A 16,906-nucleotide genomic window follows, 5' to 3' on the forward strand; every position below is an offset into this window, starting at 1 on the left:
CAGAACCCGGGCTGCAATAAGGAAACCATTAGGAAAAGTTGTTAAAGAACCACCGTCAATTCAGGTGTGCCATACTCCGGAAGTTGTTCCTGAGGACCCCCACTGCTGCCACCAGGAGAGGTCGAGGACTCACTCCCTCCCCCACTCATGGCTTCCAGCTGACTCTGCCCGTGGACCCATCACCCTGTGTCCCTGTCTTCTAGTCCATCTGTCTCTTCTGCTTGAGGTCCAGTACTGTATCATATTTGTCCCTGAATCCCCAGCACCTGGGACTAGAAGGCATTTAGTGCATGTTCTTTGAATGAATTTTATACTAAGGGTTGTTGAGATGGGAAACGTCAGGAGAGTGGAAATTAAAAAGTGGGATCTGGCTTAGGTTTCAGAAGGTGGGCTGGCTCAGCTAGGGGGTGCTATGTTGGCGGGATGGAATTGCTACTGTTTCATAGCTCTGGAAACTGAGGTTCAGCAAAGCTCAATGCCTTGCTCAGGGCAAGCTCACAGGCTTGCTCCCAAACATGCACAGGTCTACAGGAGGCCTCATGAAACGCCTTCCAGGAGAGAACCTCCAGAGGGCTCAGGGAGGAGGTGGGTTTTCATCCTATCACTTGCCACCGATCCTTACGAACACACATCACCTGACTACCTCATGGATGGAACGTGCTAGTGAATTTAGTTGCTTAAAAACAAGACGTTGAACTGGTTTTTAAAAAAATTTAGACATTCACTTGTATTCAATAAATACAATATTCTAAAATATTCTTTAATGCAACATGGCTAGATAAAAGTGAGAAAAGAGAGTAGGAATTGAGGAAGGAGAGAGGGAGAAAGAGATAGAACATAATTAGAAAGAGACAAAAATAGGGCAAAGTAGCAGGGAAACATCTCGAAGGAGGGAAGAGGGCTCTTGTCATCCTGCAGGTCCCTTGAGCTGTAGAATCAAAGGGAGTAATCTCTTGTTAGCATGCTGTGAAAATTTAATATTTCTCTTTTTGAACCTTTAGACTCTGTTCCACGTAAGTCCCCAGGCTCACCCTGTTGTCCTGTCAACATTCAGTGGGCATCCTTCTACACACACGATACAGTGCAAGGCCCCGGGGATGCCGAGGTGCAGTGCTTCAGGGTCCCCCGATGGGGAGGAGGGGAGGGAAGTGAAGCAACCCAGTGAAGGAGTGAGATGGGAGGGGCGGGGGCAGCACAGACAGGACCCTAACCCAGCCTGGGCGCAGAGGCATTTCTGGGAATGGGCACCAGTTGGCCTGAGTCCAGGCAAGAAGTCAGGGTGGGGTAGGGGCATTCTGTGCAGAGCAAACAGCAAGAGCAAGGATGCCCTGAAAAGGCTCCAGGTTCAGGGATGCCAGCCAGCCTCCAGGGTCCCTTTCCCTATGAGCTCTTCCTGGGGTCTGTTGCTGGAAGAAAGGAGGAGGCAGTTCTCCTTTGGCCCTTGGAAATTCTACCACACACATCCCTTCTCCGACCCCTAGCAGCCACTCCAGCCCATCTCACCACCCCTAGCCTTCTGCATCCCCGGGCCCAGGGACAGGGCTAGGTTAGTGCCTGCACCTTCAGCATTGCCCTCGGTAGAATGTAAGCCTCTGAGACCTTCACAGCCAGGCATCTCCAGTCATGAGCCTGGCTCCTGAACTCTTGTCGAGCAGCACCTCCAACCTCCCAGAGCAGGGGGTCAGGACCAGGCCTTTTGGGGGCACAATCTCCACGAAAGCAGGCAGTGGAAGTACATTCCCCTATTCTCTTAGGGCTCCCATTTCTGACACCAGTCACCAGGCGCAGCCTTGATGTTGTCTGGCAGATGCTGATTTTCCAGCTGGGGGACCCTGGGTTGGGATTTCCACACAGCACGTGTGACCCATCCAGAGCAGCCAGCCCCCCTGAGCCTCATGGGCATCTGCAGCCCTGGTGGCCAACTTGACTGTGAGGGAAGAGGTATGGATCACCCCAAAACACCGGGGCCAGTCCAGCTTTCTGTGCACAGGGATCATGAAGTTCCTTCTCCCCCGTGGGAGGGGGTGCCTCAGCCACACGGCCACCCCTTCCCCACTCATACCCACCCACTCCCATCTGCCCACTCCTGGTGGCAGAACAGCTTGCCTAGCAGGGCACGGCAGAGTCCCGCTGAGAGGTGGGCAGGCGGCTCTGCCCCAGGAGCTGGGAGAAGGCACCTGGAGCTGGGCAGGGCTTTATCTGGGAGCAGGCGGCTGCTGAATAATGAATTCGGACTCTGTGTCTGCACTCCCAGGCTGCACGCTGGGTGCACAACACACACACACACACAGATACACACACGCTGGGCTGACAATTTGGAGGGGCGGGGGCTGGCAGGGCTGCGAGTCTCCGTGAGTCGCTGGAAGGAGCAGCTCTGCTAGGTTGCCTTGGTCTCTGTGGGCAGCATCAGAGGGGGCGCAGGGGGAGGAGGCGCAGAGGAGGGAGGCGTGTGAGCTGCGCTCCAGCCGCCGGATCCTTCACTGGCTGCTCCCGCCAGGCAGCGCCCAGGCTCTCCACACCAGCATGGCTCTGCTCGTCCACCTCAAGACGGTCTCAGAGCTGCGGGGCAGGGGCGACCGGATCGCCAAAGTGACTTTCCGAGGTAGGGAAGCCCCTGTCTTAGGGGGACCCCAGCTCTGGGCTGGTGGGGATAGGGCAGGGTGGGGAGGATGGATTGGAAAAGTTCTAGCAGGGTTGGGGCAAAGAGGCTTTTCCTGAGTAGCCATCTGCCCCTGGCCTGACTGGCCATTGTGGTTTCTTGAAGATCAGGGTCCCCGGGTTTCCATGTCTGTCTCTCCTGGGACTTGCCAATGTAACAGTGCCTTTGTGGGGTGCGCAGCCCTCTCCCTGCAGGGGTCCTGGGGAGGCAGAAGGGAGGACCCCACCCCTGGGCTCAGGGGGACCCAGGGCTGAGGGGCCCAGCCAAGCAGAGCCTTCCTGGCTCCTCCTCCTCTCCTCTCCCTCCTGCAAGTTGGTTTCCTTGGGCACAGGGTGGGGGTGGGGTCTGCAGCCTGGAAGACCCAGGGTGGCTCCTAGAAACTGGGCAGACCGTAGCTCTCTGGGCCCCAGCATGACGGGGATACTGTTGGCTTCTCACAGATCTATCTGTGGGCAGGGATCCTGTGAGCCCCGCCAGCCTCCCCCTCTGTCAGTTCTCTTCCTATCCTCCTTCCCACTCAGGCATCCAGCAACCATTTACTATGATCTATGGGCTGGGGGGAACCCCAGCCCTGTTCTCAAGGAGCCCACATTGATGGGGCAGGAGGAGCTGTGGGCAGACAAGTAGGACAGCGGTGTGATATGATAAGGATGGGGACCAGTGAAGCATGCAAGCTACAGAAGCAGCACCCTCACCCAGGTTGGACGGGGAGGGGCACGATCGGGGAAGGCTTCCTGGTGGAGGTGACACTGAGGTGAAACCTGAGGGACCAGCAAGAGGGAGCAGGGTGAGGCGGTGAGGACAAGGTGAGGCAGTGAGGACAAAGCAGGCAGAGGGGACAGGATGCCCAAGGCTGGGAGAGGAGCTGGAACTTGGAAACAGACAGAAGCTCCATGAGGCTGGAGCCCAGAGTGTGTGCAGGAGCTGAGACAGGAGAGACAGGCAGAGCCAAGGAGGTGAGGCTGGCCTTCACCAAGAGGACAGTGGGCAGCTCCTGAGGGTTTTAAGTAGGGAAAGGCAAGGCCACGCTTACCTCTGCTTTTTGCCCACCCACCTCTGCCTCTGTGCCTGGGCACAGCCCCGCCTTCTGGGCCAGGGACATCCCAGGCAGCCTTTGACCAAAGGCCAGGGGACTCCCCACTAGACATGGCTCCTTCTCTCCCAAGAGTGGTCTGAGGGTGGGAGTGGGGTGGGGGCAGAGCTGAGAGAACGCCACCAGATTAAAAAGCAAAGTGAGCACTGGGGCCCAGGCTGGACGCACATCTGCACCTGTGTCAGGAGGAAGAGGTGAGACCATGGGGCAGCCCTCCCCGGAACTCTCCAGCAGCAGCCCCAGCACCACGCCACCCCTTAGTCAGCCCTCCCTGGGCACAAGGCCCTGGGTTGTTCACAGGGAGGCCTGTTGTGCACAGGGACAGGCAGGGGTGGAGGGGTTGCAGTGCCCCTGTTGGCGGGAGGGGGAGGACGGTGTGAGTCAGGCCACCTGTTGCTTCCCACACCAGCCACATGACTGCCTTCTCTGCAGCACCCTGGATCGCCGCGTGCCACCTGCCACTCCTGCTGGCTGTAGAAAGAAGCAAGTGCGCCCTTTCATCTGTGCAATGTGTCCCTGTGTTGGACAGACAGCACAGTACTTGGCTGTTTAGCTGCAGGTCGCTGTGTTGCTGCAGCTATGACAGGACAGTCCCAGGCTGCACAAACCTGTCCCATTTGCAGGCAGGGAAACCAAAGCCCAGTCGTAAAGAGGTCTGCGTGGCATTAGTGGAGGGGGCCGAGGCACGGCGGCCCCAGCTCACAGAACCTCACCCCAGCCCTGGTCGCTTAATCCTGAAAGCCCCTTTCTCTCCTCCTGGTCAACTGGGCAAGCACCTGTCTGATGCCCACCTTTTTCTTTGAGCAGTGGGGCTGGCCCTTCGGCCTCAGCTGACCACACAGGGATTAGCCTATTTGCAACCCATGCCATCTGGGCTAAGTGGAGAAATCCACTTCCAGGCTCGGCATCTGCAGCAGGTGGCCACAGGCAGAGCTCCTGGGGAAGGGGTTGGGCAGATGGCAAGCAGGTTTCCAGAAAGACTTTTTTATAACAACCAGACCTGCCTCAGTCATTCACCTGCTGCATCCAGCAGTTAAGTATAGACACCCAAAAAGAGCATCCCTAACAGTAATTCAGAGGGAACTGACCCATTCTAGAATACTCCACAACGTCTCCTGGCACACACAACCACTGGTGTTCAAGCAAATCGCTGCAGGGAGAAATGAGACACTGGTGACCAGTCAGAGGGAGATGCTGGCCCCAAGCTCCTCTGTTCCCTGGAGTGAAGCTCGGTGCCAGATCGGCTGAGGGAGCTCTCTGGAGAGTTGTGCCCGTTGGCAGTGGCCCACGTAGACAAGACCAGCTGGTTGAAATGCAGCTCGGCTTTCCGTGCTGTGCCATCTAAGACGCTTAGAAAAGAGCTCTAGATATGGGATCAGACGTCCTGGGTCCTCCCTGGGTTCTGCCACTTACTTCGCCCTTTTGACTCTCCGTTTCCTCCTCTGTAAAATGGGTATGATGGTAACACCCCCCTGACCAGGCTGCTTCAGGGAAACAATAGGTATGGAAGAGTTTGAGGAAAGAGCTTTCAAATGACTGACGTGTTTGAGAGGCGGCCATTCCATTCTGCTTAGGAGCAGCTGCCGGCTCCTGAGTTATCTTCTCTCCAGCCAAATTTCCTTCTTCTGGCAGCCAAGAGTGAGCAGGGAGGGCATGTCTGAGGGCCTGGCCTCTGCTCTGTAGGCCCCCCACTAAGATGGTCCACAGGAACTCAGGCCTGGGGCAGACTAGACCTGAAACCCCTGTTCCCATGTGGGCTGGGCATGCACCAGCTTTGTCCCCGGCCACCCCTCTTTTCCCACCATCCCCGGTCAGTCAGCTGCCCCACTCAGGCTCACCCAGTGCTCAGCACCCAGCTCTGTCTCTAGCTCTCAGCTCTCACTGCCCCAACGGCCTCTCTTAACCTGGTCCTGCTCTTATTCATTCATTCACTGAATGCGCTGATAGCTGCGGACAGGCCTAGGACCCTGGGGGTGAAAACACAGCCCCTGCCCTGCAGGAGTTACAGTCCATCAGGTCAGACAGGAGACACCAGAAGGCCTGGACCTCAGTTCTGGTCATGCAGCAGGCCACGGGGCCTCAGGGCCTTGGCTCCCCATGAACAAGATAAAACAATAGTCCCCATGTACCCCTGAGGCCTGCAGCCAGAATCAGGAGTGGGCTGTCTGGGAAGGAGCCGTCTTGACTACAGGTTGCTATTCAAAGAGAGAAGTATTAGTTTAGGTTTTGTCCTTTTTCAATCCCTAAAATAATTCTCAGCATCAATCAGAACCACGGAACACAGGGTGGGAGGGCCTCGAAGTTCCTCCAGTCCAACTTTCTATCCAGTTCTCAGCCCCATCCGAACCTGGGAGGTAAGGGCTGTCAGGGATCCAAGTGACAGACTGTCTGGGCCAGCTCTGCGATCGCCCCTTTCTCTTCATCCCTGAGCTTTCTTGCCAAAGCACTGGGTTTGGGCATCTGATGTGTGAGACGGTGGTACCTGGAGGCTGGGTCTCATCTCCTCATTCACCTGAATTGGTAAATGGCACAAAGGTTTGTTTTATCAAGGCTTCCCCTTTGGCTCAGCTGACTTCTCCTCCTTACTCCTCTCCCCACCCCACCCCACTGTGTTCCCACTACACTGATCTGCCATTCTCCAAAGAGGCCAAGCCCTAAACATCCTTAGGCCTTGAAACATGGTATTTCGTCTGCCTGGAATGACCCTCACCTTCTACGTTGCAAACTCCCATTAATTCTGTTCATCCTTCAAGGCAGGGATCTGATCTTAGTGATCCTAACTGAGCCCCACGCTGGCACTGGGCCTAGTCATCAAATGAATCCGAAACGGCTTCTAAGGGATTCACTCATTTGTAGGTTTAAATTTTTCTCCCACTGTGGCACTGTCACTCTTTGACTCAGTCTCCCCAACTGTGAACTAACTCCCCGCCCCCACAGCTTTCTATCCAAGGGGGCTCAGAGACTAGAAGAGGCCTCAGGAGCTGAGAATCAAGAGCCCCGGCCCATGCTCCCTCCATCACCCTCCCAGCTCAGGGAATCTTCTGAGGCCCCAGAGGGAGGCTGGCCTCATTCTCCAGCAAATGTTGGGGAGTCCGGCTCCAGCCCACAGATAGGAAGCAAGAGGGGCTGCCCATGGTCCCCTACTTCCCAAATGTGCTCTTTCCTAGCATTGCTGCTACGGCACATGGTGCAGGGTGGGGCTTAAAAGGCAAACCAGGGTCTCACAGTCTGATAAGGGGAGAAGAAACGTGTGCAGGTATAATGGAGGACATTGCCGACACAGGAGGGCCAGGGTGTGCTGAGGGGTGAGGGTGTGAGCTGCAGCCTGTTCAGAGGACGGCAGCTTTCTGAGCTGCAGAGGTCAGGGAAGCCCTCGTTAAAGGGGGAGAGGAGGAGGAAGAGGAGGGAAGGGGAAGCATTTAAGCTGGGTCTGGAACAGCTGCTTGCACATGTGGCGATGCAGAAGGCGAGTGAGGAAGGGTTGTTGAGGGATCAAGGCCATTCTGGGTGAGGGACTGACAGGACCCAAGACCAGAGGAGGGAACTCCCAGTTCAGGACAAGGACTGGGAAGCCACTAGCTTTGGCTGGAGCAGAGGCTGCAGGAAAAGGGTGCGGAGGGATATGATCTGGGGGAGGAGCATGGGGCCCGGTGGGTGACTGCATGCTGGGAAGGAGTTGGGGCCCTGGCCTGAGCACTGGGGACAAGATTCCCGATATTGTGGGCTGGAGGGACCACCTCAGACCCCAAATTAGATCTACTTTCCCCATTAAAATGGGGGAGCTCTCCCTCTTGATGATAACTATGACTTCTATTGGGAGACTTCACTGCCCTCCCTGGTGCCCCCAGCCCTGCGATCCTCCTGGGGTGTCTGGGCCTGGCTGTGCACTCTGGCCCCGTCCAGCACCTCCTCTCTGAGAGGATGGAGGGTGGGCATCGCCCCCACTGAAGGCGACAGATAGAGGGGAGCCTTAGGACAGCATCTGCAGCCCTTGCCTGGCTGTGGACACACTCCGTGATTTTGCTGTCCACTCGAGGGATGTGCTCCTAGTCCTCTGCTCTTCCCAGCACACTCAGGCCCCTCACAACCTGGGGACCTCCTCGGCCTAAAGCCTCAGATAGTGAGTGTCCCCCTCCCCCCACCCAGAGCAAGCCAATGCAGACCTCAGAGAGCAGGCAGAGCCGCGGAAAATTCCCCAGGCTTCTGCTGCTTTGATGAGACGAGTGTGTTTTCATGATATGGAAATAACCATAAAACTGTCTTCTGCTACAAAGGCCCTCGGCAGAAATGCTGCTGGAAATGTGCTCAAGAGCAGACTTGCAAATAATATCCCTGAATTGCGAAGCCTGGGTTTTCTTATCCTCCTTTACTGAGAATATAAAAGCTCCATCCCTCCCAACTCCTCCCATTCCCGGGTCTGATCTTTTTTTTAATTATTAATAACTTTTTATAACGGAAAACCTCAAATATATACAAGAGTAGAGAGGATAGCATAGTAGCCCCGAAGTTCTCCCCATGAAATCTTAACCGTTATCAACTCATGGCTGATCTTGTTTCATTTGTACCCCATCCTATTCCCACACCCCAAATTATTCTGAAGCAAATCCCAAACACCGCATGATTTCATCTGTAAATATTCAGTACATAGCTGTAAAAGACAAAGACTCAAAAAAACCCCGCATACTGTATCACTCCTAAAATTCACAATAATTCCTTAGTAATATCAAATATTCAGTCAGTGATCAAATTTCTAATTGTCTTAGTGATGTCATAAGTTTTCTTCTTATTCATTAAACGCTACATTTTAATGTGTCTTGCAAATCAAGTACTTAATCATTCATTCACTCATTCTTTCATTCATCCTGGTAATAATATTCATTGGGAGCCAGATATGTGCCAAGCGCCATTGTACGCACTGGGATGACAGCAGTAAATGAGACAGACATGGTCCCTGCCCTCAAGGGGAAGACAACCATTGCACAAGTCACTGTGAGTGTGATGAATATTCTGGAAAGGAAGGTACAGGGGCAAGGCAGCAGGAGGCAAGGGAAGCCCACTCAGACCGGGAGGTCTGGAAGCTGCCCTGAGGGTGAGTCAGAGTTCGTTAGGAAAAAATGGCGGAAGAGCATCTATGAAGGGAGGTGGGTGTGGGCCAGCAGCACTGGTGCCACTCAAAGTCGGCCACCTGGGGCCAAGGAGATGAAAATGAAAGCTGCACAGGGCCCAGGAAGGAGCATTTCCTGAGCAGGGGATGGGCTGATATTTAAGCCAACCTTGAGGGATGACAGCATTTTGGCAGGAACGAAACCCACGACAGGCCCCACTCCAGGTGGAGGGGCTGATATCAATACAGAAAATAGTGGTGTGGAGTGGTGTCAAGTGTTTGGGGAATGGGGAGTGCTTGCTGGGCTGTGGGAGGCAGGCAGAGGGGAGGCTGGGGCCTAAACACAGAGGGTCTTCAGGGTCACACTGTGGAGTGTGAACTCGGCTTTGTACGTGAATGGGACTCACCATAGCTCTTAGCAGGAGAATGGGACGGGAAGATCTGGTTTTGGGTAGACACTCTGGAGGTCAGGACCGCAGGCCAGGAGCCCAGGGAGGAAGCTGGGACCAGGGACCTGCAGCCGAGGGCTGAGCCTCAAAAGGAGGTGCTGTGGGTTTGGAGAGAAGGGGGGACATGGGTTCAGGGAGAGGTTATAAGCTTTGAGGTTGGGAATGAGTGAAAGGTCAGGGCAAGGCTGCCTCTGGATTTCATAGGTTACCCGGGTGGACGGTAAGGCTGATGGAGCCGGGGAACAGGCAAGGAAGATCAGGTTGGGGGGGGGGGTGGAAGAACAAAGAGGATGGGCTTGCTCTGCTGCACACTGCCCCCGCCCCATGCCTGTGGGTCACTGTAGTGAAAATACCCCCCAGGAAGCCAGAAATCTAGCTCAGTACAGTGAGTGCCCAAGAAAGTGGCTGGGGCCCAGGGGTTTGGGAGTCCCAGCCATAAGTGAAAGTCTAGCAGAAGGTGAGACGTGCCTGAGTTCTTACAGGGCTGCTTTGGGAGCAAAGGAGAAAGGTGAGGTCCATGAAAGACTCTACAAACTGTAAAGTGCTGTATAAATGTAAGGATTATGCTAATTATCCCAGGACTCCTCATGCTGCAGCCTTCTGGAAAGACAGGAATACACTGTGACCCTGGGGACCCCATGGACCCAGAGATTTGGGGAGGGGCAGAGCCTTAGTTGATCCTCCTCTGGATTCTGACTCCCCGAATTCCGCCAGATATGGATGTGACAGGGTGAAAACACTGGAGCCACCACCATCCAGGTGGGCTCCTCCAGGGCAGGCCCCTTGGCTGGCTCCCCCCAGGGCCCGCACGGTGCCTGGCACAGAACAGACCTGAAATAGAAGTGACAGGAAGGAGTATGGCCTGCAGGTGTGACCGGAACACTTAACACAGTTAGCAACCGGGGGCGCTCTGCAGCCCCCGATCCAGGCAGCACTAGGCAGTGATCCATTTATCTCCCTGGCAGTTCCAGAGAGGTCTCCTGAGATGGAGAGTAGTATATGATCATTTTTACCTTCAGCCCCTTGTCTGCTTCTTGCCTGGACTGATCTCCCCCAGACACAGGCTCAACAATCCTTGTTTCTATTCTATTTCATCTTTTTCAAAGCAGAAGGCTCATCAGCTTAGTTGGAGGTCAGTTTTCACTCACTGGCTTTTTTTTTTAAGCCAAAGTTTAAGATAGAGACAGGACTGCATTTTTAACAATATTTTTACCCATTTAAGGATGTAAAAAAGTCGGTCTCCCATCATGCCTCATTCCCAGTGCCTGGCACAGAGCAGGTACTCCACACAGCTTGTGGATCACTAGGATCACAAGCTCCTCCATCTGTCACAGTAATGGGGGAACCTAGGATCCAGCAGTTGTTGAGTGTGTGGCTGGCTCTGTCCTAGGCTCAAGGGGAAACATCACACTCTCTCTCTCTGCCTCAGTGCCTGGGTCTGAAAAATGGGAACCAGAGCAATCAGTTAGTTACAGAATTTGGGTGAGCACCGGGGAGTAAGTATGGGTTTGAACTGAACCAGAGAGATGGAGTTTATAATCCCTGCCCTGTGCCTGCCTCTCAGATGAAAGACGAAAGGGAAGGGGCATCCTTCTGTGGGAGGCTCAGGGACTCTGCAGAACCCAAATCCGGCTCTGTGAGATGCTGGTGATTTTCAGAGAGCACATCATTTAAGGAACTGAAGGAATAGCTGCTTTCCCGGACAACTCTTTTTGAATTGAATTTCTCATTCCACTGTACCATTGACTATCAAAGTAAAATTGAATATGTGTTCCTCATAGGTGAAAAAGTGTTATTATAAGAAATAATCACAAACAACTAGACAAAAAAATCATTAGGAATATAAAAGATTTGACAATACCATCAACCACCTTGGCCTAATTGGCTTTTCTAGAACATTACACCCCAAAACTGAAAAATAGACTTCCTTCTCAAATGCACATGAGATAGACCATAAGCTGGGTAATTTAACAAGTCAATAATATTGTAAACAATACATTTTCAAAGGACTGACATTTTACAGAGTAAAATTTAAGGCTTGCTATAAAGTTGTAGGAATCAAGACAGTGTAGCATTGGCCTAAGAGTAGAAATATAGATCAGTGGAACAGAATAAAGTGTGCAGAAATAGACCCCATACTAGACAGCTAATTGATTTCCAATCAAGGTATCTAGAAGAACTAGATATCTGTATGGGGAAAAATGAGTCAAATTCCTACCTAACACCACGGACAAAAATTAATTCAAGATGGATCATAAACTAAGTATTAAAAAAAGTCTATAACCTTCTAGAAGAAAATATAGAATATTTTGTTATATTCTTGGGTTAGGCAAAGATTTCATAAAGAAAACATATGAAATACTAAACATAAGAAATAAATTTCACCCAAAAATTGATAAATTGGGTTTCTTAAAAATTAAAAACTCCTACTCATCAAAAAACACATTTAAGAACATGAGAAGGCATCAGACAAAAATACTCACAATACATTTAGGGACTAGTAGCCAGACTAAATAAAGAACTCCTACCAATAAATAATAATAATACAAAAGATTGAATTCTTAAAATAGGCAAAAAACTTGTACAGACACTTCATAAAATAAGATATACAAATGGCCAATAAACACATGAAAATGTGACTGACATCATTAGTCATTGGAGAAATGAAAATCAAGACCAAATGACATAATGGATTCACATGCACCAAAACATAAAAGTCTGACAATAACCCAATGTTGGTGAGGATATGGAGGAATTGAAACTTTTTTTACATTGCAGCTGGGGTTGTGAAGTGGCATAATCACTTTGGAAGAGCATTTAGCAATTTCTTATAAGGGTAAACATACACTTACCCTATGACCCAGCGGTTCTGCTCTTAAGTATTTCCCTGAGAGAAATGAAATTATAGGTTCATACAAATACTTTTATAGGGGCCAGCCTGGTGGTGCAGTGGTGAAGTTCGCACGTTCTGCTTTGGTGGCCTGGGGTTCGCCGGTTCGGATCCCGGATGCAGACATGGCACCGCTTGGCAAGCCATGCTGTGGTAGGCATCCCACATATAAAGTAGAGGAAGATGGACATGGATGTTAGCTCAGGGCCAGTCTTCCTCAGCAAAAAGAGGAGGATTGGCAGCAGATGTTAGCTCAGGGCTAATCTTCCTCAAAAAAAAAAAACTTTTACAAGAATGTTTATAGCAGCTTTACTCATAATAGCCCAACTTGAAAGCAACCCCAACAGTTTCAACAGAAAGGTGGATCAACAGGTTGTGGTATATTCGTATAACAGAGTATCACTCAACAATAAAAATGTATGAATGACTGATAAATGCAACAACATGGATGAATCACAAAACCATTACATTGACTAAAAGAAGCCAGACACAAAAAAGTACATTCTGATTTCTTCTTTCCCCTCCAAAGCCCCAGCAGATAGTTGTATATCCTAGTTGTAGGTCATTCTAGTTCTTCTATGTGGGGTGCCACCACAGCATGGCTTGATGAGCAGTGCGTAGGTCTGTGCCCAGGATCCGAACCGGCGAACTCCTGTTGCCAAAGGAGAGCGCGAGAACTTAACCACTCAGCCACAGGGCCAGCCCCAAAAAGTATATTCTGAATGATAGCATTTATATAAAGTTTAAAGTAGGCCAAACTAATCTTTGGTGATAGAAATCAGAGCTAGTGGTTACCTATGGGGGTAGAAATTGACTGGAAAGGGGGACAAGGGAACAGCTTGAAGAAATGGAGATGTTCTATATCTTGATTGGGTGGCCATTTCACGCATTTGATACATGCGTTTATCAAAACTCATTGAGTTGTGCACCCAAGATCAGTGAATGCAAATTTTACCTAGTTAAGAAAAGAGCTAATCACACCTAAAATACTTGAGAAGTATTATATAAAATGAGGATTAAAATTGTTCCTGATTATATACTACTAAAAATAAGCCACAAAATGTGATTCACAATAGAGGAGATCATTTTTATATTTAAGACACAACTTGAATGGCTGAAGGAAAAGCAGGGCTCTTCAGTAGAATAATAGCCATTTCTTCTTGGGGAGTGACCCGCGCACCTGGTGTATGAGCACCATTGTTTCCTCTGTTTATGGAGGAAGCTAAGGCAAAGAGAAGCTACCTTCTTCAAGGGCACACGGCTAGCAGCTGGTAGAGCTGGGGTCTCAACGAGCCTTAACACTATCCCACGGCTCCCAGTGCTTCTATAGGACTTGATGCTTCACACGGGATTTCACAAAAATGATCTCTTGCTGATCCTCACAATGGTCCCAGAATGTAGGCTGGTCCAGAATAATTGCCCTCAGTTTACAGATGAGGACTCTGAGACCCCGAGGGGTTGCATAGCCAGCTCCGGGCCTCCTGGCCCCAAGCTGCAGCGCCAGGCTCCAAACCCAACTAGGCCCCACCCTTTCTCTGCACACAGGGGCGCCTGGGCCCCCGCTTACTGGTGCTGCTGGGAGTAGCTGGCCTTCCAAAAGGAACAGGCTGATCTGAACTGGGGAGAATGAAAACACAGCAGGGCCACCACTCATGAGCTGCTGTGGAGGAGCAGAGGGAGAGCAGATTTGGGGCATCACAGCATCGCAGCCGAGAATGGGGTGCTTGCTGAGCCCCCTCTGTAATGTCTGTCCCAGGCAAGGCAGACAATGAGGTTTTGCTGATTTTAAATAACACAAGGGAATGACAGTGACGGGTCTGAGTCACAAGCAGTGTTTTACTCTATTTCTCACCTCACATGGAGGAGAGTAATGGCAGGCACTGCTGGGATGCAGTCCGAGGTCAGTCTGGGGCAAAACCATGATGTCCCTGAAGCTTGTCCTCAGGACCCTCTCCTGCCCTTTAGATGGCCCACAGCCCCACCTGTGCCCTCTCAGGACCCCACACCCTGGTCTTCCTCCAGTGGGCTGCTCCTTCACCGTCAGAACCCTCTGCCCTGTGTCCAGCTCCTGCAGGTCTCCCTTCTCCGCTCCAAAGGTTCAAACTTTTGCTAACACTGTTCTTTCGGCCTGGATGCCCTTCCTCTCTCTCCCCAGTCCCTCTGCTTATCTAGACTCCATCTGCTCTTCCAGCGGAAAGGCCCACGCCTCTACAATGCCTTCATCTGTAAGGGGACGGTCACTTCTCCTTTTCCTGTCTTCTCACTTTATTTACACTGTTGCATGCCAATGACCAGAGTTTGCCTATGTCGTAGCCTTTTACATGTCTGACCTATCCATCCCACTTCTGGATTGTAATAAGCTTCTTCAGGCAGCATCTGGATTGGAATTTTCTTTGTACAACCCCCTCTCCACCCTCCTCGAGGGCCAAATGGCCACCCTGAAACAGCAGGAGTAGAAGGCCCTCTTGCACGAGGCAATGAATGGATGCACACAGGCTAGCGGCTGAGTCCCTGTACGCTGCCTTTTCTCGAGGTCTGGCTCCAGCCAGGGTAACTGTCTGGAAGAGGGAGCTGTTGTGTGCAGACGGGATGTTTTGTGCCAAGGTCACATCACATGAAAGGCTAGCACTGCGTCCTGCATGTGACACAAGCTGAGCTCACCTTCCCTTAGGAGGGTAGCTGCAGTGCAGGTATTTTAAGTGGCAAATGACATAAAAGTCACTTCTGTTAAGCTTTGGACTCCTGAGCCCCTCCATTTGGGTATATCAGACGTCACGGCACTTATTACAGTTGTGAGCCAGACTCTGCTCTCCAAACTTCATTTATTGACTCAGGGAGGAGCTTATTTTAAACCAAACAGCTCAGCTATCCCATGAGCAGCTGCCTTTGAAGGAAGGAGGATGCTGTTCAATTTTCCCCATCTAATCTCCCTCTCATTCTATCCACAGAGGAATCTCCACTGCAGGGGGTTAACAGGCTATTTTCTTTCTCTCAAGGCTTATTCTCAGTCTTCTCTGTGGCCAGAAAGGTGATTGGATATTGGGATTTTAAATGGTTTTATCTGAAAGCCATTTAAAATGGAGCTGAAATGTCAACAAGACTGGTGTTGAGTGGAGGAGATGTTAAGTGGAAATGGGCTTGAAACAAGAGATGGGGTTAGTAATGCCCAAGATAACCTGGCACGGCTGACAGAGGTCCCCCGGCTCTGTCCAAATGAACAGAGAAGGACCCCTGCAATGATCCCTGCCACCGTTGGCACAAACCCTCCTAGAAGCGGCTTTTCAAAAATGCCATAGGACACTCTGTTTTCTTAATAAGTTGCGCTTTCCACTGTTTCGGTACGATTGATTGGATTTGTTTCAGCAAACTTTTTTTTTTAATATCTAGAGGTAAAATTTAGCTCATTCTGTTGACAATATTCATCACATTTACATCCTCAGGGGCCAAGGCAATGTGGTTTTACTGCATTTCAAAACAGAGCCCTGATATGTAAGTTCTGCAATGGCTAATCTCACTGTATCTCGAGACCTGTCTAACCAGGCTGTGGGAAAGACGCAGGCCAGGGTGGGTCTGAGCCCTGGCACCATCTTGGATGGTCCCTCTCCACCCGCCTCTGGGGGGGTTGCTCAGTTTTCACTCTGGGAGATGCTTGAGCACAGCCGTATCCGAGGCTCCTTAGGATCTCCTAAGATGAAAAGGCCTTTGATTATCCAGAACAGCAGATCTTTGGGGAAGCCCCAGTGCACAAATGTGCTCACCTGATTCTCCACTTACATTGTGTGTTACCTGTGGGAAAAATTAAAAGAAGCTCAGGCACCATCTCTCATGTTCCCCCCACCCCTGGCTGCCTTGGGATTTGTTGCTGAGATTTTTCCTTTGGGTCTTTGTTTTGTTTTGTCCCTGGCTGGGACTAGAGTCTTTCTTTCCCATCTGTCTATTTGGCATCCATTTTCTGTGTATTTAGCTTCTACTTTAAAGCTTCTTCCTCATTATCTTGGATGCAACCGCTCCCCAGATGCTCCTACCCTCCAAATGCACACATACACACACACACTCACACACACTCACACCCCCTTCCTCAGACCATCTACCTCAAACCCTGGGCTCTTCCTTGTCAGAGGGTAGCTCCTACTGAACTAGGATTTGACTACTGAACTAAGATTTGCTCCTAAGTTCTAAAAACCAGGCAGGCCCTGGAGATCTCTGCACGAAACCTCTTATGTACAGGTGAGGCAATGGAGGCCAGAGGAGAGAAGAGGTTCCCAGAGGGAGGGAGCCTCATTACAGTGGAGGGTCAGAGGGGGCTCATTCCAACCCCCCGACCCCGGCCTGGTGCCCGTTACGCTCGGTCTCCGGGTTTTTCTGTGAGGAGGAGAGCACAGTGTGCTGCACCCAGCCAAGTCCTCCCTTGGGTCCCCATCCTGCCCATCAGTGACAACCCACACTAACCCTCAGAATGGAATTAAGTTCAACCTTGAGATAGGCCTTCAGTGAACAGGTCCACTGGCTTAGGATGGTGGGGATTTAAAAGCATTTTTCTTTCAATAAAAAAGTAAAGCATGCTTGTTGAAAAAATTTCAAACTCAAGTGTATACACTACAAACTCAAAGTATGCTGCTTTCAATATCTTCTCACTTCTCCTGCCCAGGGATAACTGTTACCACCCAAAAATGGGGCTGTCTTACCAAATGAGTATAAACAAGCCAGTTAA

General features: G+C 51.1%; 1 protein-coding gene across 12 annotated transcripts in view; it reads left to right on the top strand.

The window, feature by feature from the left end:
- Window positions 1-2,132: 2,132 nt before the first annotated feature.
- OTOF (otoferlin) overlaps window positions 2,133-16,906 on the top strand; it is a 99,225-nt gene continuing 84,451 nt past the window's right edge. For 7 of the 12 annotated variants that reach the window (XM_070235750.1, XM_070235755.1, XM_070235751.1 and 4 more), the window contains exon 1: window positions 2,344-2,602. In XM_070235750.1, the coding sequence (XP_070091851.1) occupies window positions 2,524-2,602 (79 nt within the window). In that variant the 5' untranslated portion in view covers window positions 2,344-2,523. Of the gene's footprint in view, window positions 2,603-16,906 lie in introns of all 12 variants that reach the window. The other 5 variants (XM_070235752.1, XM_070235757.1, XM_070235754.1 and 2 more) reach the window with 2 other exon arrangements.

The sequence above is a fragment of the Equus caballus genome, chromosome 15 (genome assembly GCF_041296265.1).
Source record: "Equus caballus isolate H_3958 breed thoroughbred chromosome 15, TB-T2T, whole genome shotgun sequence".
NCBI lineage: Eukaryota > Metazoa > Chordata > Mammalia > Perissodactyla > Equidae > Equus > Equus caballus.